Raw genomic sequence first — 20,984 nt, forward strand, 5'->3', positions numbered from 1 at the left:
TTCTCCAGTACCTGCATTATGATGAAATGCAATGCAAATCAAATCATTCCCAACTAATGGCATTCCCATTAGTTAATTAGCCGTTAGCAAATGTTATCATATTTTCGTGCTAAACAAATATAGTGAACATCTTATACTTTATTTGCTAAACCATCAAATTATCTTTGTCATTGCTGAAGCTGCTGTGACAGAGATGTAAGTCCGGCTGTAGACTTTTAATATTGTACATGCAGTAAGGGAAGGAACAGAAGCAATCAAACATCTCAACAGATTTAAAACCAGTTCCCATTTCTTTTGTTCATTAATCAAATAAGTATCACTTAAGAGAATCCTTGCAAATATATCCTAGTCTATGGGTACACGCACTCACAGGAAATCTTCCCCACCAACAACAAGTAACAATAAACTTTGGAGATGAAAGAAAAACCCTCAACAGGAGCTTTGACCAGCTGGGCTTCTCCATGTTTGGATCGTTTCCATTATTTGCCCCTCTGGTATCCTTAGGTATAAACCGTCACAGGTGGGCCAGGTTTGTAGATCTGAACCCTACGTGTAGTTTACTGACACCACATGTCTGGGTATTAGAGTATCCATTTTTCATGCAGTTGTCTTTTGTTGCCTTTTAAAATCACCAAAGTGTGAAACTTTCTGGTGCAACAGCATTAATGTGTAGCAGGAAAGTAGCAGGAAATTCACGCTTTAACATGAATTAGTTCAGTTCGGGTGATTGAACCTGTGCCGCTTTTGCGTGGAAAATTCGATATGTTGCTCTCATGGTGTGCTGCAAACAACTTCTTAGTAGGCTAGGTTGTTTTCTTTCTCTTTGGTGAACACAGCAGCAATTACTTTTGGTGGTTGGCCTCTTCACACCTCCCATTCACAATTTTTCAGCTTGTCTATTCAGCTGTTGGAAGGAAGGGGAGGTTGTATTGTTTAACTGCAGCCATTTCCCAGTAAGAACTTTGGAGTCATTCATCTTGTAGAGTACAGGTGAACTCACCCCATGAGACGAAAAAATATGAACACTGACCTGAGCAAACATATTTTTCTTCACAGCATTGACTATGCCAGGAAGCACGGGTCTAACGTAAGCATAAGAGTAAGATTGAGGGAGACAAAGGAAAAAAGATGTCTGACAGAGTGCAAGGTTGGTGGTATATGAAATAGACTGAGGTCACTGGGTCCTGGGTAGGAAATGGAAAACCCTGGTACATGACAGTGTTAGATTACCATGACATGATATGACTTTGGATTGAAGTGAAGTTGAAACAAGAGGATGACTGTGCAAAATATCCTTCCTCTTCTAAACAAGGAGAAAATATAAGCAAGTAAGGCATAAAAGACAGAGTGAAATAAGCAGAGATAGTAGCACAGAGAAGGAGGCTGAAGGGTAGATTACCTCTGGGTTCACCTCAGGTGTGCCTCTTGATTATGCTGTTGGTCTGGCTTAGAGGTTTTGATATGGGTAGTGCCTGTTTATTGAAGCTGGCAGAGGTTGTGCTCTCAGAGGTGGCAGCCTCACATGAGCCTCAGCAACAAACAGTGTGGAAAACAACCAAGGAACACAGAGGCCGTAAACCATCATCCTGGCACATATAAAGCCTCATATAAGCATGCAGCTCTCTCATATTTCATCTCTTTATTGGAGTCAGCTTCATAGTACATGCAAGATATACAAGTGCCTACAAGAAGACAGTCTAAACTATCTCTCCATCACTGTACCTGCTGTGGGTTACCAAGCAATTTGATGCCTAAAAACCCTATAATGTAACATTCCTGCGATAGATGCTGCTGGCAACAAAGCATGAAAAATCTGATTGGGACAGGGACTCTGGTATTTTGATTCAGATCTTATGAATTCTTTCTGGTGACATACTTTTTACTACAATTTTATGAATTTAAACAGGCTAGAAGAAGCCAGTGGCAACTAGAGAAACTCTATTCTATAAATAACGTAATAATGAATATAGAGATTAATTTTATTTTTCTGTTTACATAGCTGTTAGCCAGAGTCTGTGTCTTACATACTAATATGGTCCATATACTGATTAATATTCATGTTTATAATGAATATTTTATATTAACAACGGATCACATGTTCATATGTGAAGGATTCCTCATAGTGATGAATCCAAACATAATTAACTCAATTGCTTCAGTAAGTTACTGCTTAGGACATAAATCTCTGTGCATACCAGTTGCAGTTGGGTGAGGTTTACCCCCTTTGGGTCCACTACTGGTAGTGACAGAAATTCCTCTCGGGTTTCTGTAGCTCTCTATTGTGTGTCATGTCAGGTTGCTGTGCGTCTAACAGGTCCTCTGCTTTTCATTAATAAATACAATTACGGAATCATGTCCCCACTGATTGTGCTGCAGTGTAACAGACAAGGTTACTCACAGAGGAGCACTGCTGAGCTTGAGGCAAGGCAAACACTGCAGCCTATAGAGCAAAACATCACTGTTTAATAAATTGCCTTAAACATTGAAAACTTGGCACAGGAAAACCTGCTTTTAAGGGCAGAAACTTAAATGAAATTGTGCACAAAGTTTAATAGGACAAATGTAAAACTTTTTGCAACTTCCCTTATGTTATATTTGGTGCCATGTAGCAGTAATTTTAAAATATAGTATTACTAATTTTATTTGAGTAAAAGATCTGTGTACTGTACTTCTCTCTCATCCCATTTTTCTGCCTGTATTATCACTATTCATTAACATGACCAAAAAAACTTCATAATAACAAAAACAGTTATTAAATTACTTTAATTTTTTAAATGGTTGTTTATGGATTCCCCTGACCATGACTGCCTGGAGAGAACACACAACTTTTGGCATGCAAAAGGCCAGTAAACTGCACCAGCTCTGTGTTGAATAAAGAAAAATCAATCAGGTTTGCCCAAAGTTTGTTTTCTACTGAGTTAGGAAATAAAAAGAAACAAAGTGAGGTGGAAAATAGCACAGTACAAAAGGACAGGCAGAGAGAGGAAGCGAGCTCTCCGATCTTGATAAGTAATCTAAAGACAGACACCCACAATGAAAGTGAATTAATCATTGTTCAGGGAAATGGGAGACATGGTCCAATTTACAGGAGATTTATAGGTGGGAAATCAAATGCCACAGCATATCAATTAGACAAGGTTACACCTCCGCAATCCAATGTGCAGAAACAATGACTCCTGAGAATGTAATGTATGGACTGAAGAGTTATAAAACAATTTACTGTAATATGTAATGGTATTTTTCTATTAGCCATGAATCACTTTAGCACATATGTAATTCCTTATAAAGGCAATTGAAAGTTGATTGATTGTACAAAGGAGAAATGTACAGATAGCACCTCTTTGGTTGAGACCAAGTAGTCATCATCTGCTGACAGGTTGTTGAAGCCAAAAGCCTCAGTCCTCCACGCAGCACCTATGGTAAAATATAAGAGTGCCTATTTCTCCTGCAAAACTCTATCATCTGGCAGCAAAAGCCTCTAAATCTTGTTATAAGCTCAGAGAGGATAGAGTGGCACACCATTTATAAATGCTGCATTGAAGCCCAGAGGATACTATAGGAATTATTTCTGCTCTTTTCTATGCAAAAAAAAACAGTTAAAAAAATGGCTTTAATTGTCAGTTGTCCTATATTGTCTATCAGTGTAATTCTGAGTTTGACCTTTACCTCAGGGCCGTCTAACCTTGTCTTCCCAGAAAAACAAACAATGACAAATTATTTAAAATGCAATTTGGTAGAGAAAGTAGCCTAAAGCATTTCTCATATATATGTTAACCATTTAAAATTGGTGGATACATATGCCTAACTATTCCATTCTTAAATTATCTGCCTCCCAAAGTCACTGCGTCTGCTGCTTGGATGAAAAGCATGGCAAACATGCTTAAGCTGAGCCCTCAGTCACAGGCCTTATGAGGGTTACTTTGAATGTCTTTCTCTCTTCAATTTCACTATCTCATACTCTTAACAATGGAGAACTGACTTCCTGAAAGACAATGAGGAAGGTTACTTTATTTGAGACCAGTAGTCCACAGGGAAGCAATGTAAAGCAGTACTTAGATCATTTAAAATGCAAGACGTGTTTAAAGATTGTTATTCAAACAATATAAAACAGTTTTATGTATTGCATTCAAGTTCATCAGGCAATGGTAGGCAGTGTTATTGATTTATGGCTTGCCAATACTGCCCTACAGTGGCAGCTGAGTAGAATCACTTTTTCCTACAGATGAATCAGAGGAATGAAACAAATTGTGCTGAGGAGAAATAGGTTGTAATGCAGTGACAGTAAGAAAAGAACCAACCCTAAGGAATACCGTGACTACAGTACAGTAATCCCCCCCATAACCTTCTGCTAAACACATTTTATAGTGTTTATATACCATCTCCAAGAGCTATTCTGTAATTTCCTTTCATAATACAAAGGGAAAATCAGCAAATACTCACTGTCCCAAAGAAATTATGATCGATGTTTTGAGGCACTTTCCTTGAAACAAATCTATGCTAGTGATACATCAAGACCCTAAGTTTCAGCCCTGTTCAGTGCACTGCTTTCATCATCTTAAGGCTCAAGGATGGACTGATCCAGAAGCTACCACTGGTTTCTTGCTTCAGAGATCAAAGTTGCTGCATCTGACAAGAACAAAACTAAGGTCCACTTTGAATGTTGAAAATGCAGAAACCACACTGCCAGATTCAGTCTCACTAAAGCATTGTTCTCAGCTGGCTTTTTCATAACATAAATGTCAAAGTATTCCCCAAGTACAGCTGAGTGACACGTGTTTAGAGTATTTGATGGTGTTGTACACAGAGTAGTTCTTAACTCATTGACATTGACTCTCTTCCAGGCCTGCTATCATACCATTCAGCCTGACAAGGTCCAGATGTAATTAAATATAATTGTATAATGTGAAGTCTGTATAAGAATCTAATTTGCAATATTTTTCCCCTCTTTGATGATATAATCAACCACTTGTTCTTCTTTACTAACAACACTGGGCGATATTTACCAGGGTTTTGGATCAAGTCTTCATACAGGACCACCACTCCATAGGCCATCGCCCATGTACCACCCACATTACAAAACAAAATGACAAACAAGTACCCAATGAAAAATAACATGTCCACAGCATAAAGCAGACAATACATGCATAAACAAAATACATCAGCGACCACCTCTTCCTATTCACATTCACGACAGAAATCAAAAGGTCATAAAATGTGTTTTTCTGCCTCAAAGTGCTGCGAAATAACCACTTAGCGACAAACAGAAATAAAGATAGGACTATTCTCTCACCATCCTCACAAGTAATCTCAGAAGTCTCCATCAGGTGTCACTATACCACAGCGTCTGGTACACCCCCTCCCCCCACCACCACCCCCCAATACACACACGACCTAATTTCCATCACTTCAGGGGACATTACATTGACTTACATTCATTGTGTGGAGGCTTACCCTAAACTTAATGCCACAACATACCTAACCCTAACAATTATCCCAAAATTACTATAACCTTGAATTAGTCATCACTCTAAAATTTGATGATTTCCTCTTGGGGACCAGTATATGGTGGTGCCATGTCCCCACAAGTAAGTGTGTGGTCATATTTGGGTCCCCACAATGTCAGTAATACCTTGTATACAGAGAGAGAGAGAGAGAGAGAGAGACATGTTCCTCTAACTCGACATTACATTCACTTACATTCATTTCCTGAAAACTAAACTTAACCTTAATCATAACCACTACTTGCCCTACTCTAACCCCAATCCTAACCCTCACCCTAATCCAGGTCGTCTATTTAAAATTCAGTGATTTACAAGGTGGGGACCTGGATTTGGTCCCTACGAGCAAGCCCAGTCCCCACATGTCACTGTGTAAACAGGTTTCAGTCCCCACAACGGAGGAAAAACATGTACACGCACACACACAGCCTGTGGCCCGGATTGTCTGGGGTCTAGTTGTCCCGGACCAATCAGAGAACAGGTAGGCGGGCCCCCGTTGTTACTACAGATACTCGGAGAAGTTTGCACCGACCTGCTGCTGCTGCACCTATGAGTCTCCACGTTAATGAATAGCCGCGGCCCGCGCGAGACAAACGAGCTGATTATGCGGAGATAAAGAGCGTCTGGCTCGCGCTCCGTCCGATAATGGCATGCGACGGTTCACACGCGGACGATTTCCCGGACAAAGTGATGCCCAGAGCGGCTCCCTGCACGTGTAACAAGAAGTGCAGGAGTCGGAGCAGCAGTGTTGTCTTCCTGGGATTATTCCTGCTGTCGCTGTCTCTGCACGCTGTCACCCTCGTCTGCTACTTGGACCTGAAGTCCGAAGTCAGAAGGGAGATTATCCACCAGAAGCGGGACTCCATGATGACACTTTCGGGGAGTGACCTGGCTGACCCGGCGGCGGTGGTCTCGCCCCAAGGACACCCGCGACTGGACTCCGGTAGCAGCCGCGGCGGAGAGGGTCCTGAGGTAAAAACATCCAGCTAAGAGAAACCGTAAAAACAAAACAAAACAAAAAAAAAACGTTTTGTAAAGGAGCCACAGCCGCTTCTTCAACACGGCATTGTTTTCATTCCTCTCACGGAGGCTGTTCGTGTTCATTCACCTCCGCTCAGTCCTCCTCACGGTGTCAGGTTTTGTGTATGTGCTCTGTTATGGCATGTTTCTGGGCAACTTATTTTACAGTAGCCTGTCACGAAGTTTGCCAGCTCAGTTTCCATACAAATATGTTTTGAATTAGCGCTCCCGTGTGCGTGATTCAGCCTCTTGGACAAAGATGCACAAGGGCATAAGTCTGTCACCTGGCCAAAGTCTCATGTTGAGGTAAACAGGTCCACCTAGGCTTATCAAGACAGTCTTGAAGTAATGGTTCAACTTTTGCCATCCAGATACAAGAAACTGACAAACTCCCAGTTAACTCATTCATCTCTGCTTCTTTGATCAAACCGCATTTTACCCAAATTGCCTTGTTTCCAGAGCTCTACCTAAACGGACTGACTGATGCTCCAAACTTAGGCAGCCTGCCCAGCTGAATTCACGGAGACGGGTCAGTCAGTGTGATGGAGCAGGTGGACTGAAAATTAACTGGATCACCAGCAGGTGCAAAGCCCAAGGGCTGATGTAAATTCATCAGGACTTAGATGGGGCAGTTGGTACTTGGAGCCGAGCCAGCCTCGTCTCACATGTGTTTTCTTTTCTGGCAGCAGGGGCTGATTGAATGTTCATTGTGTTGTCTGTGGCTTTGGCAACAGCACCCCACCACCACCACCACAGCACCCTCTAATTTTACTAGTACAAAAGGGACCAAGTCTAGGTCTCAGCTTTACATTTCTTCCTCACTTAGCTCATATGTAACTGGTTGTGTAACCTTTTTGCAGAGAAAATGATCCTCCATGTGGGGCATTGGCTGGACATGTAGTTGGGAAGAACCGTCAACTTGATAGTCACTCAGAGGAATTAGGTTATTCAGGATAGAGTCATTTATTTATCTGTAGGAAAGATTAGAGATACATAGCCTGTATTGTGGTTTACTGTGTAACATTTTCCTTTCACAAGTGGGAAACGCACCCTCTCCATTTAGTCCTCAGTGTGGCCTCTGCTAAGCTTATTTTAGAGAGTAGTGGTTTCCCTGGTTAGAGCCCAGTGAGATGGGCTCGGTATTCAAGCCAGATGGTGATGCTTCATGAGGTGAAAGACTGTTGCCCAGCTGTAAATATTTAACAGTGCTGTGATGCTGTCCTTGCCAGATGTCTGCATTAAACAACTCTGATTACACATCCCACAGTTTACATAGTTGGAGAAACAGGAGCATGTGGCATTGGACGCAGAGGCCGCACTTGTTAGTTTTTCGGGCATTGGCTTTGAAGAATTTCTTTTGGAGAGCTAAAAATTGTGTACTGGATTTTTCACACAACTGTCAGCAAATGCAGCATCAGTGAAATTTGACATGATGGGCAGGTATACAGACAAGTGTAACAGAACATGAAACGCCTACCTTGAAAGCTAAAGAAAAGCAAACACAATCAGGTACAGGAACAAACAAATATAGGACTTACATAGACACAACTGATGTAACAGACATAAGGCGTTTAGTTTCTGTCATATAATACCAGTCAGTATATCAATATTAAACTTTATTTATAGAGCACTTTATTTAAGACAGTCCTAGGTGCATTGCAGCAGAACATGAATCATGTACACAAACCACTGTAGCAGTTTGTAAGGCTTATTTGGCTTTGTGGTTCGACCTTATTTTGAAAAAAACAAGTGGTGTAGTTTCTCATTACGTAAAAACAGCTTTGCACATCAAAGTCGGTGCGTGTCAGCAAGCTGTTAACTGGCCTGGTCAGTGTCGATCATAAATCAACTTTGGTAAACAGTGTGCCCCATGGAAATTCAGACATTTTTGGCAAAATTATTGTTTAGTGGCTTCTCAGGCCAAACAGAATGGAAAGAGTGAGATCATGATGTTAAGGATGATGAAGTTCCTTTTAACTGTAAAAACACAGTAAAATTTCTTATGTTTTAAGTTGTGAATATATTCGTAGTGTTTGTGGAAAGGGGGAAATGTGAATTGTGGTGAATTGCGCTAAATTTCGGTTAAATTTATGCATCTGTTTATTATGGAAATAAAACACTGTTTTTATTCTGGAGGCCAAATTAGTTTTATTCTAGTGATATTTTAATATTTGATACAGTTTTAGGGTTTATTACAATTTAATAAATTTCTTCCCATTTTTGTCTTATACTACTTCAGCTGCATGTTATTTGTTTTATTACTTTCTACTGAAGTGGACCTATTTTGTACTGAAAATCTGCAGAATTTATAGTAACACACCTGATCTGAAGGGAGTTTTCTTATCAGTTTTCCAAATATCTCAACAGAGGAGGAACCCCTTGTAATTCTGCAAGGTAAAGGTAAAAGTAAAAACATTAAATTCTATTAAATCAGGTGTATCTGTCAGACGAATGTCAAAACTTCATCAGATACAAGTACAAAAATAGAAACAATATAATTTTACAGTTTCAATTGGTACTTGAAAGGGTAATCGACCCACTTCAATAGGCAAATAGACAATAAAACCATCAGGAAAAATTGAAACTCTTTTGGTGAGAACTTGATAACATTTCTGACATGTAGTTAAATGTTATGTACCACTTAAGATCTCACACTTCCATTTAGCTGCTTCTTAATGAGAGCAGAAGATCTGGTCATTTATGATGTGGGCCTGGGAAGTGAACAGCCTTCGCCTCAACAGTCACAGTTGTTATGCCCTTGAGCAAGGCAGTAAATCCCAGCTGCCCAGCAGATCTGCACAGTTCTCAACAGTAAAAAGCCCCTCCCAGCTGCATGTTGCTCTAGAGAGTGAGGTACGAGTGTGATGCAGGGCATTAGTGAATATGTGTCGCACAGTCAGCCCCACAATCATTCACATAATAAAATTCAATCCACAGAGTTGTGTTAGCTCAGATAGCGTTTTATTCTTCAGTCTAACATTTTCCTTATAACCATTATATGAAATAATTTTCTTCTCTGATGTATGCCTTTTAAGTTTCACAAAGAACAGATGCTGAAACATCTGGAGTCTAGTTAACGGCTATTAAAAAAGTCAGTTTGATGGGACACAAAGTGCTCAGCAGCATACATGCTTTGGGGCGCTGGGGTGGGCTGTCACCCACATCTACTTTAATTATGACCAGTGCATGATTAGTTAAAACACCAGTATCATATGTACAGATAGATGTGTATCAGGGTTTAATCACTATGGACACAACTGTCATAAAGGCACAAGGCAGAGGAGGTAAAACATCAGAAATATGAGGCTGCAAATTCTTCCATATAAGCTTAAATTGTCTTGACAGACAGATGGCGTAGACGCCCAGTAAAGATTAAGTCCAGAGTCACAAACATCTACCAAAATAATAAATTCTCATGGCATTCACAGCATTCAGCTTGACATCGCTTTGCCAGCAAGTGTTGCAACAATCTGAAATGTGATTGGCTGCTGACAGGCAACATTTCCCTTAAATTGAGCTCCACAGTTTTTTGTTTTTTTTTGTTTTGTTTTTTTTTTTTCGATTTCAGTCTATGGACACTGCTATTAAATTACCCATGTTTTAAAGCACATGGCCTTTCCAGAGAACAGTGTCTGATATTGGCGGAGGTAAGGACACTCCTTTTTAGTGCTTTTTATGAAGAAAACATGCTGTCATTGTTCTGTCCAGGAGTGTGAATCACAGGAGTATTATGAGCCTTCAGCTCTTAAACAGTATGCATGCCATTAAAGTCAGTAATCCCTGTTAACATTGATGGGCACCCAGTCTGTATCTGGCACGCTCAGCCACCAGCCCTCAGTTTCACCTCCTCAACTTTGTAACCTCATGTTCTCGACTGCAATTTAGTGACTAATTTTCACAGTTGGTCCAGGGTTTAGAGGCATTGCTGCAGACACCAATGTCTCTGTGGTAATCATGTGTTGAAAATCTGATCTAGAAACAGTACCAACAACATGATGGCTTAAAATTATTCAAGGTGTACCATTTTATTCTCATAATCAGAGAATTTTCGTAGTATAGATCTAGAAATGGGTATGAATGCAAGTTGTAATAATAAGTGTTAATAGAGCAAAAAGAATTTGTGCGATCAGAAAATAACACATCCCTGGGGTGATTGAATTTTAGTCATATCCTCACAGAGCAACAGGGAATCACGTCCTCTGAGTGCAACAGCACCCCCCACGCTTTGAAGATTTGAAAGCCCTCTAATTAATAGCATTTTTCCCTTGTGCTGAAAAAGAATGGTTTACTCAATAGTTGGCACTTGGCATACATACCAACACGTTGTCATCCTGATTTACTGTAACTCTGCATGCCTTTGAAGGGTATGAAGGCTGTAAATGTTGTAATGAAGTGCAATGAAGCAAACAAAGACACAAAACCATTTCTCACAGTCATATAATGAAATTACTAAAAATCACTTTGTTGCCTTCATCTAATAAAAGAGCAGCCACACCCGTTTGGTAGTAGCATATAAGATTGCTTGTTTGTTTTTTTGTGCTCTTCTGGAGCTTAAGCTTAGGCCAGAAATTGGCTATTGAATCGTGTTTGGCTGTCAGAACAGACGAAAGTGTAATGCCATATGTTTGAACATACACCCAGAATCCTTTGAGAAGTAAAAACCCCCTATATGCCAACAGCTGGAGAGGAGATGTGAAGGCACCTGTGCACCAAATGAACAGCAAACGTCGCTGCTTGCGGGAACATCTGGAGGTCTGTGTGTTGATAAACCATTCCAATGCATACTCCCTCCATCAGCCTGGAATTCCCGTGCTTATAAGGTCAGACATGGCTGGCAGCTGGTCAGGGGCATAGACTTTAACTACTTTAAACTTGCCCAACACAGCCAGCAGGGGTGTTTGACATGATCCAGCTCATCCCTCACCACGGGGGGTTTCCACATCTGAGATGAGGTATAGAAGAAATTCGAAACATAACTTTTCTCGTCTGTCTTCTTATGGTCTTTCAGTGGCTCTGTCTGAAAACCACATAGAGAGGCAATGGGAGTTCACGCCGCTTTCAGGAGGAGATTTCTCTCCTTTGGGATTTAACAACTATGTTTACTTGAGCATCACAGATGGAAACATGAAATATGTCATCTCATTCCCAACTGGGGTAGGCCCCCATGGAAAAAGAGAGGTCAAAGTGTCTGTCAGTAAGCTTGTCCGATTCATTCATAGCAGAAAGGCTAAATGATACATCATTATTTATTATCTTTTGATCCGTACTGAGGTGTTGCACACGTCACTGCTTCAGACATGTCAGTCATACAAACTCCAAGCAGATGTCCAGCACAGTACAAGTTGCCTGGTCGTCTGTCCTCAGCCATTTGCAGTCTTTTGTGTCTCGTACGCTTAATGTCATTTATGCTGACAATCCAGAGTGTGACCGATAGTTTGACAAAAGGCAGGCTTTGGGTGGTCTTATTGTCTTTCAAGTGCCGGGTTTCATTATCTATCGGGTTCTGGGAGTCCTCCAAAGATATGATCACAACCTGGCTGTTCTAACAGAAAGTGACTTTAAGCAATCAGCATTTTTAAACTTTGAATCCCAAGCACGAAATATTTTGCTAGTAGAGCCCGTAATGTCTTGAGCGTGTGACAGTCAGGTCAGTACATCCTGCAGAGTTCATGTGAATGTAGGTCGACCAGAACCAGTCACTGAAGAACACAGACATGCGGTTTGTCCCGCCACTCACTCGCCCATGGGAACACCCCACCGCTGTAGCATAGCTTTTCCTGTTTTTAGGGGTGAGCTCAGACCATCCTTTTCTTTAACTCTGTTTTTGGCTTATTCATGCTGCCTCTGAATAGGGCTGGGACCAGGTGCCATGTGAATGGGTATTGCTCTCATATTAACCGCAATTCATGTCCTCCTTTTGTATAAAAAGGTGAATTTTAGAGCAGTCGTGTCCAGGTGACTGTCTCAAACGGCAGAAACACAGACAAAAGTGAATTGAGTTACAGGATAGGTTACAGCCCCAATGGGACAGACAATGACTTGGCCACGAATGAATATGCTGGCTGACAGTGTCTCACATCTTTTCAAATGCCTGAAGTTGTCTCTGTGCAAACATTATACCCCAAGAACAGAAAGTCCACTTGTAACATGGGTTTCGCTCTCAAAATCTTATATCATTCATTCTTTTTGTTTGCTTCAAGGAATTAATATAAGGCGGTCTTGGCTGGTATTAATATTCTGAGGAGTCTCAGTGTTCAAAGTGCATATTCTGTCTTCAATTTTCTGCTATATGAATTTTCTATACTCATTAATAATTTCTATTGCTTTACCAGGAGAAGTTATTGCACAGAAATAGCGACTTCCATGCCACGGAGGATAGCAGGGGCATAACTCAGCGAGCGAAAAGGAGTCCAGGCAAGCAGCCAGAAACAGGTACAGGCCATTTCTTGGATTTATCATCATGTAACTCCTGTGTCTCTTATCCTCAAATCTCAACACTTTAGCTTTATTGTCTCCCCTTTCATATTTGTTTTAGATGCAAAGCCCACATTCAGTGTGTTTAGTTACAAGAAAAAAACACGTTTTGCTCTCTGGTGCACCTGCATCAGTCTATTTTTAGGATATGTCCTTGGCAATGGTCTGGTCAACTGTTGAGTAATGGTTTTTGTAATCCATGTTTATTTGGAGGGGCTTCAGTAATGGTGTGAATAACAGACCTATGGTGGACTCAAGACTCTTAAATTTTGCAAACAGTTTGTTAATGGTTTCTCACTTTTTTGTGGAATTGATTTTTTTTTTTTTTTATTGCTCTGTGCTTACTTAACAAAGCAACTCCACCACATAATGTTGCAGAGTTTATAGAGCAAGAGATTAAATGGAATGGGATTGATTATTACTTGGATAGCAAACAAGGACAACAAGGGGTTTGGGAGGGTTTCACCAATTTGAAACAGACAGCGAAGCCCGCATTGATTTCCCCCGTCTCAAAATAATATCAGGTCCCTGAAATATCTTTTGTATCTGTCAACTAAGCAGATCTAGACTTTGGAATCCAGCCGTGTTTTTGGTCAGCCCTGAACCTTCAGAAAATAAAACAAAAAGGAAAAAATTGCTTTGTAGAGTATGCAGTCATTTAAGAGAACCACGTGGGAATTTCTGAAAAGGTTATCATCTGAGACTTCAGTGGATTCATTAATTACACTGAATTGATTTATCATAATCAATAGCGCCACAGAAAACCATGTGGCCAATATGTCTGAATTTGCTTTTGTAGTTTTTGTTTAGAATGTGAGCTATGCAAATAAAAAAGCAAAGCCTTTGAAGTTTCATGTCTGAGTGCAACAAGTGCAGCATGATCACAAGGCATTCCAATGTCTGTGGCGTGACACTGAATACTTGGGGGGAAGTTTAGTGATTGTGTTTAAATTAGAAGAAAAAACTCACCTTTGAGACTTTCTACATAAATCAGTAAAGTCCCGAGCCTCTAAACACTAATCATTCCCAGCTCTCTCCTCTGCACTGAGTGCACAGACAAAGGCTTTTGTAATCTCAGCCTCAGATGTGTGTTTTTGTGCATTTGTGTGTGTCCTGTATTTTCACGTGCGCATGTGTGTGTTCTCAGCACTCCTAACGGGCACCAGATTTCAGATAGGGCTGCTCATTAAGAGAAATCTATGCGGATGCATCCAGTCATTTAGCCAGAGGAGAAACACTGGCCATATGTTTGAAGGGGACTCAAACTGTGAGGGTTTAAGGTTAAATGGCCTTTGTAGTTGTAATGACATGGTAAACACAAGGGTAGCGAGACGGCTTTTTGAAAAGGATTCTTCAACTGCGCACACATACACACACACACACACCCAGATGCGCACTAAGTGCATTTTGTCTTTTGAGCACCAATATAGATGCCCCACCAACATTCATGCACACATACTCATACTGTACACATGGTTGTAAAGGGGAGACACACGCACACACACACGCACACGTGCACCCACACTTTCATCTGCATTCTCCATCTGGGCTTAATTCAAAGAAAAGGATTTTGGCAGGATAAAGTATCTCTCTAATGATCTTCTCCAGTTCCACTGCCTGTGAATGCTTAAGGCACTTGTTCATACAGAGGAGGTGAAACCACACTTACAAATTACTACACTAGAAGATACCACAGACTGACATACCTCCAGTGTTCAGTGTGCAGCAACTGAATCTGTTATTTTAGCCTATTTATGATATCTGCATGGAATGAGCTGGATACATGTGATGTTATCTGAGATGATAATTGTTCAGAAGACCATTTCAAGCTTAATCACAATGTTTTTGTTTCTTGCAGAATTGTCTGGAAAGGAAAAAAGGAAAGAGAAGAAAAAAGGTAATTGAAAATCCAACCTAAATTTCAGTTGTCTTCAACTATTAGTCAGAGAAAACTGGTTAGACAATTGGTAAGATGGCTACCTACTGCCTGCTCTCTAAAGTTATAGTTGGCATGTCATCCAAATTTCAGTAACCGCATTGGCTTAAAATAAGGGACTTTTGATTCTGTCCATCAGGAACAAATTCTGACATCATTCGTGCCTCTTGCCTCTCTTCATATCAGATGAAAAATAAAACATTAGCCTTCTCAGTTTTTTTTTCCCTTGCCAATCATTTTGCTTTCTCTTATTACAGGGAAGAAAAGGTCTGTGCCAGGCCCCCCTGGTCCTCCTGGTCCCCCGGGCCCACAGGGGCCACCGGGCATCCCTGGAATCCCTGGCATTCCAGGAAGCAATGCTGTGGGGCCTGCTGGACCACCTGGCCCTCCTGGGCCACAGGGACCTCCGGGCATTCAAGGTCCAGCAGGTATTAAACCTAAAATAGAAATGACACAGAAACATGATGAGAAAGTCGAGACTCTAGCCAGAGAACTTGAAAAAGCCCAAGAGTCAAGAGATTTGTTTTTAGATTACAGTATTTTCCTGCATGTAGACACGTTCCCACACTAGAAGGGGGCTCAAGTTGTCAAAATCGATGAGCTCATTGCCTGCATGGTGAGAGAGTCTGATGTAGGATTTCAAACATTGTGTGCAATAGCAGTGATCTATCTTCAAACTATGTCACTTTGTTATGTTTTAATCATTATCTTCTCTTTGTTCCTTAGCCATGTTGAAGGCCAGAATTTTATCATGTCTCTCTTATTGTTGCAGGGGTTCTCGATAAGACGAAAACAAAGGAATTCCAGGTAGAGTATGTCACTTCTTGAAATTGAATTTGATGCCACACAAAACTCCTGACGAAACAGCTGTTCTCCTGTTTTATTGTGTATTCAGATCAGTCACCAGAGATCTTTGTTTTTCAGCCTGCTGTGGTTCATTTGCAAGGGCAGGAAACAACGATCCAAGTGAGAGAAGGTGGGTTTTCTGTCTGTGCTCACTACAGTGTTTGACACAAAACAGTAAACATGCTTAATCCTTGTCAATGTCCTTTGTCAAAGACTTGGGTTTGCACATGCCTGATGAACCTCAGAATTACAGCAGAATAAATATAAACAAAAACTGTTGACATTTGGTTGTTAAAATGTTTAGAGCAGCAGAGCGAGTGAGCATGCCAGAATTTGTCATATTTCCTAAAGATAGTGTTTCCTTTATGTGGTCAACTCATGGAAAGAAAAAAAAATCACCTACAGGACCTAAGATTTTATGGTTTAAAGGGCTGAGTGTTGTGAGTAATATTTACTGTTTGATTATACAAGATTATGGTAAACCTAGTCTAATCCTATAACTATTAAAGGATTAGTATACAGTTATAGGCTTATATTACAAATCATACCCACGTTAACAGGAGCAGAAGCCTTACATGCTAGCAGATTCAGGCTATCCTCATTCTGTGTAAGCAGGTTTATATTTTCTGTACCGAGCTGTGTTTGTAGTTAACCCCTGCTGAATTATAGCTGATTATGTTGACTGTTTGCCTCTTGTTTGTTTGTTGTGACATGTTTAGACCTGTCTGAAGGCATCCTTAGGAACTGGAAGATGGTGTCCATCCATCACCGTGTGTTTAAAATGCACTCTCGCTCTGGAGAGCTGGAGGTGCTGCTGGATGGTGTCTACTTCATATATAGTCAGGTAGAAGTGAGTACGGTCCTTGACGTAACTCTTAAAATTTACAGTTCACAGTGAAAAAACTGGCAGTTGTTCTGTGGTTAAGTTTAAAAACCTGCTTGCTTTGCTAATCCATATATTTTTGAGCTGTATTATCAGACGTATTCCTTTTTCGCTCTGCCTGTGGCTAAATGTGAAGATCTATAATTCAACCTTTTGTTGGCCACTCTGATATTCCAGCTGTTTCAACTTTAAATAAGCTCTTAAATACTTTGTGGACTTGTTTTGACTACCCCTCTCAGTCTTCTGTGAATTTTATGTCTCCCCTCTCCACCAGGTGTACTACCTCAACTTCACTGACATTGCCAGCTATGAGGTGATGGTGGACTCCAACCCGTTCCTACGCTGCACCTGCAGCATCGAGACGGGCCAGCGCAAATTCAACACCTGCTACACGGCTGGAGTGAGTCTACTGCGCGCCGGTCAGAGGATTTCCATACGCATAGTCTATGAGGACACACTCATCAGTATGACCAACCACACCACCTTCCTGGGAAGTGTCAGACTTGGAGAGGCTCCATCTGCTGGACAGAACTGATAACTACAAAACCACAGGCAATCTACAGAAATAAAAAAAAAGTTGTTCTTCGGTGGTCGAATCATTCCAGAGGCATACTGTCGACTCAACTCGTCCGATGTAGGATTTATGAATTCATTAGAACTGTGTTTAGATGCAAATTCTAACCTGAGTCCAGCCCAAGTTTAGAGGACACTAAAATCCTTTAGGTAAATAAAGTTGAAGAAGCCCCTGTGTGACTTTTGCTCACTTTCACATATCTGCATTAGAAAGGAAAATATGGACTGTTACACTTCCCCTCATATTGATTCTGTGCAGAGAGATGAGCCTTGATGATTCAAATGTCCTCACAAAACAAAACTTTCTATTTATAGTCACTACTTTGTCAACCCAGAGAGCATCTCGCTTTATAACAAGGAAGGATGCTGCGCTGACAAATACTTAATATTTACATACTTTTAAGTGCTGTTGGATGATAATCTTGTATCTCCAAAAACAAACCAGCTGTTTGAAATGTTTTATTTGCAGTTTGTATACTTGGCCTTTTTAATTAATTTAATTGTATTAACAGTTGTAAGTCAATGGATTACAAAGGGGTTTGAAGCTCCTTGTGCCCCTGAGTTATAAAAACGATTACAAGACCATATAAGTGCTCAAAGCAAGTGTAAAGGTATCTATGCAAAGCTGAAAAAATCTATTAAAACTGGAGTTATAAGGTATTCACAGAGCAACAGCACTATATATTTTGCACACATTTGCACTACAGCATCTTTGCAGAATATCAGTGATATGTTTTGTTACAGTGCTGTTGTTTAGTTATGGTATGAATGAATCCATGTGGGAAAATGATAGTTTATACATCTCTGTACATACTGTATATAAAATGGGATATACTTTTGTAAATAGAGTTGATTGATGGATTAAAATGTTTCATTTTCTGTCTAAACGCATTGTCTTTTCTCTTCGTGCACCTGGTGGTATTGATTTAAAAGGTTAAAATTTCTCCTTCATATTGAACTCCATTGGCAGGAGTACTGACGAGAACAAATGATGCTCTTTGAGTGAGGCCTTTGTCTTTATTAAAAAGAAGCAAGTTTCACAATACCACTGTAAATTTTACCATAATATTCATACAATCTAAATGAGTTCCATCTTGTGAGGCAGAAAGAAGAAAGTTCCTCATTCAGAAACTAATTTTGAAACTAAACGTTTAGGTTTCCGGGGTTAACTGATGTGTGACCTCACCCATTTGAGTAACTTGAGGACATTCAGTCTGTCAAGCCTCAGTATGCTTTACAGTGTTTTATCACTAACGGCATTTATGTTTTGTCTTAGTCTTTTCCTGGTGCACAGAGCCAGTGTTTTAGAAAATGATTTTCGCCAACTCAAAGGGGACATTATTCTTCAATTAAATCAACCACGTTCTGAGGGAGTCAATGGGAAAATGGCCAAGATGTCTAAGACAAGGGAGGTATGTCACTGATTATGTAGGATGGAGTAATCTTGGACATTGTACTACTTAGATTTATGCCATTAGTGAGTGTTCAGATAACACTACAATAATAAATTTTCTCTTGATGCTTTGTTTTCTCTTAGGACATAAAGCAAAGTACTTTCCAAAAAGCTCAGAGTTCACTGAAAATGTCTTCTAGGAAGGTAAAACGGGAACAAGGTAGCTGCAGAGGTGAGTTGGAGCCGAGAACTGACGATCTCTGCATTAGCTGAGGTCTAGTGTGTTAGTGAGACCATAAACAGTATATGCTAAGTAAATAAAATTAAAGTATTATGTTTATTTCCCCTCTGGCCAGCTCCAGCATCATTCCTCCAGTTAACTGCTAACACTAACAAACAGCCAGACATAAGAGGTAAAACTAAATTCAAGTCTTTGGCTTTAGCATTGCACCGTCTGCCATTATTTTGAATAAGTGTATCTTGCCTGTTCCCATAGGGGATATAACAGTGATCCCTTGGACTGTTTCTGCGCAGCAAGGAAATGCAATTTCACAAAAGGAAAACAGAATTGTTGTCCAAGAAGATGGTTATTACTTGGTGTTTGGACAAGTATTGTGTCATTGTAACTCAAGCATAACTAAGTTGATATTACATTTGATTTGTTCCAACATTTCAGCTAATGTTCTGCTTAATTCACAGGTTTTGTTCAAAAACTCAAGCATGGTTATGGGTCATGTTATTCGAAGCTGGGGCTCCACTAAGGCAGGAACAAGCTCAACAGAGCTCTTGCGCTGCCTGCAAGAGATGTCTGGTGCAACTCCTGCCAGTACATGCTACACTGCAGGTCAGTGAGGCACTACTGCTGGCCTGCATCGTGGCCTCTTAAAAGAACACTTTAAGATCTTGATACGCTAATTTGCTTTCTTGCCAAATGTTAGATGAGAAAATTGGTACCACTCCCTCTGGCTGCACAGAAAAAATTAAGCTACAGCCAGCAGTGACTTAGCTTTGCAAAGCACAAAGACTAGAAACAGGAAGCCAGCCTGGCTGTATTCAAAGCTAACAAAGACCACCTACCAGCACCTTTACAAACATGTTATTTGATTAATATCTACAAACAAGGACTAAAACAATATATAGTTGTTTGCGGGGTTATGTGCTATTTTTTTTTTTTTTTTTTTGGCCTGAAGCAGTGACTTGCATCGACAAGATGTGCAGATAACCCTACATGTAAATGAAACAGCAAATTCATTTTAACACTTACGACGCATCTGATTCTATACAAGAAAGTGAATAAGTATCATTTGCTAAATGTAAAAATGATTCTTCCTTTTTGTCCCTCCAGCTGACTTCCAGAGACTCATAAAGTCTGTGCCAAGAAGCACCAAAGCACTAAAAATAGAATTTATGTCAATTTTTTCTTCAGTTTGACACCCATCTTGTATCTTTTATGATGCCTGCTATTTGGACACCGTGCATTTTGTTACAGGCACATTGCAGCTGCATCAGGGCGATGAGCTTGAACTGGTGATCCCATACAGGCCCCAGGCCCGGATTTCTATGGATGAAGACTCAACCTTTTTTGGTGTCATACAGCTAAACTGAAACGAGGAAGTATGAAGACAATAACTGTGCAGCTAATTGTTGCAGGAAGTGGAAAACTGACACCTAGCTGTGTGAGCGGATGCTGATAAAATATCTAGTGACAGCAGCAGGAAACCTGTTATTAATCTCGGGAAAATACACAATACACACAACTACTTTTAAAATCTTATAGCTTTAATGCAGCAAAATGTAACTTTCAGGTAATCCACCTGGGCCTGCCCTATAACAATGTTTATGTGTGCTACCACCTCCTTTCATCAGTCTATTTTTACATGTCTCTTTACCCTGCTGGGGGCTTCCCTCCAGCTCCACTGCTGTTTATTTGTTCCTCTCATCTATTTTAGAATGGTTTCCGTTTTCCTAAGACTATGTCAGGAACAAACACAGGTATATATTTATATATCGCTCAGGAGGTGTTCTCCTCGTTGACATATTTGCTCAATACTGCATGTAACTGCTTGATGATAGCATGTTAACCTGAAAGTTGTAATAAATGGGTGCAAATAATAATAATAATAAATAAAGATAATGTATTTGTACTTCATTTTGAAGGGGGTTATCTAGGTAATGTGTTACATTAAATACAATAATAAAGTTTCAATCTTTATTTAAAACCCAATTTTTAAGCAAAGGTTTTTCTTTTTTTTTACAGCTTAATAGCAAGTGATACATCAGTCATGAAGTCATTAATGTATAAATATAGTGTCCACAGTGTCTATCTGGTGCCCACAACTGTTTTCCTGCTACCCCCACCTC

The 20,984-nt window shown here is 40.2% G+C and overlaps 2 protein-coding genes across 5 annotated transcripts; both read left to right on the plus strand.

Moving 5' to 3' along the window:
* Positions 1–6,021: 6,021 nt before the first annotated feature.
* eda (ectodysplasin A) lies at positions 6,022–18,045 on the plus strand. 2 transcript variants are annotated; one of them, XM_026329669.1, is made up of 8 exons: positions 6,022–6,470; positions 12,851–12,950; positions 14,851–14,889; positions 15,186–15,356; positions 15,701–15,735; positions 15,853–15,904; positions 16,494–16,618; positions 16,932–18,045. In XM_026329669.1, exons 1-8 carry the CDS (start codon positions 6,144–6,146, stop codon positions 17,190–17,192), a joined length of 1,110 nt encoding a protein of 369 aa, XP_026185454.1. In that variant the 5' UTR covers positions 6,022–6,143; the 3' UTR covers positions 17,193–18,045. The 2 variants fall into 2 exon arrangements, with proteins under 2 accessions (XP_026185454.1, XP_026185453.1); XM_026329668.1 differs by having other exon boundaries at positions 16,494–16,624; positions 16,932–18,044.
* A 357-nt stretch (positions 18,046–18,402) lies between these two features.
* LOC113144432 (tumor necrosis factor ligand superfamily member 13B-like) lies at positions 18,403–20,825 on the plus strand. 3 transcript variants are annotated; one of them, XM_026330496.1, is made up of 6 exons: positions 18,403–18,642; positions 18,768–18,855; positions 18,980–19,036; positions 19,120–19,232; positions 19,323–19,467; positions 20,113–20,825. In XM_026330496.1, the coding sequence occupies exons 1-6, from the start codon at positions 18,403–18,405 to the stop codon at positions 20,226–20,228; spliced, it is 759 nt and encodes a 252-aa protein (XP_026186281.1). In that variant the 3' UTR covers positions 20,229–20,825. The 3 variants fall into 3 exon arrangements, with proteins under 3 accessions (XP_026186281.1, XP_026186282.1, XP_026186280.1); XM_026330497.1 differs by having other exon boundaries at positions 18,406–18,642; positions 19,120–19,220; XM_026330495.1 differs by having other exon boundaries at positions 18,406–18,642; positions 19,120–19,467.
* The last annotated feature ends 159 nt before the right edge of the window (positions 20,826–20,984 follow it).

The sequence above is a fragment of the Mastacembelus armatus genome, chromosome 10, assembly GCF_900324485.2.
Source record: "Mastacembelus armatus chromosome 10, fMasArm1.2, whole genome shotgun sequence".
NCBI lineage: Eukaryota > Metazoa > Chordata > Actinopteri > Synbranchiformes > Mastacembelidae > Mastacembelus > Mastacembelus armatus.

Bases quoted from the DNA above. Each gene is read 5' to 3' on its own strand.
- LOC113144432 (XM_026330495.1), top strand. From the start codon at position 18,460: ATGCTTTACAGTGTTTTATCACTAACGGCATTTATGTTTTGTCTTAGT. The intron at 19,037-19,119 runs GTAAAACTAAAT...CTGTTCCCATAG, and splicing joins CAAACAGCCAGACATAAGAG to GGGATATAACAGTGATCCCT. The intron at 19,468-20,112 runs GTCAGTGAGGCA...ATTTTGTTACAG, and splicing joins CAGTACATGCTACACTGCAG to GCACATTGCAGCTGCATCAG.
- eda (XM_026329668.1), top strand. From the start codon at position 6,144: ATGGCATGCGACGGTTCACACGCGGACGATTTCCCGGACAAAGTGATG. The intron at 15,736-15,852 runs GTAGAGTATGTC...TTTGTTTTTCAG, and splicing joins CGAAAACAAAGGAATTCCAG to CCTGCTGTGGTTCATTTGCA. The intron at 15,905-16,493 runs GTGGGTTTTCTG...TGACATGTTTAG, and splicing joins AACGATCCAAGTGAGAGAAG to ACCTGTCTGAAGGCATCCTT.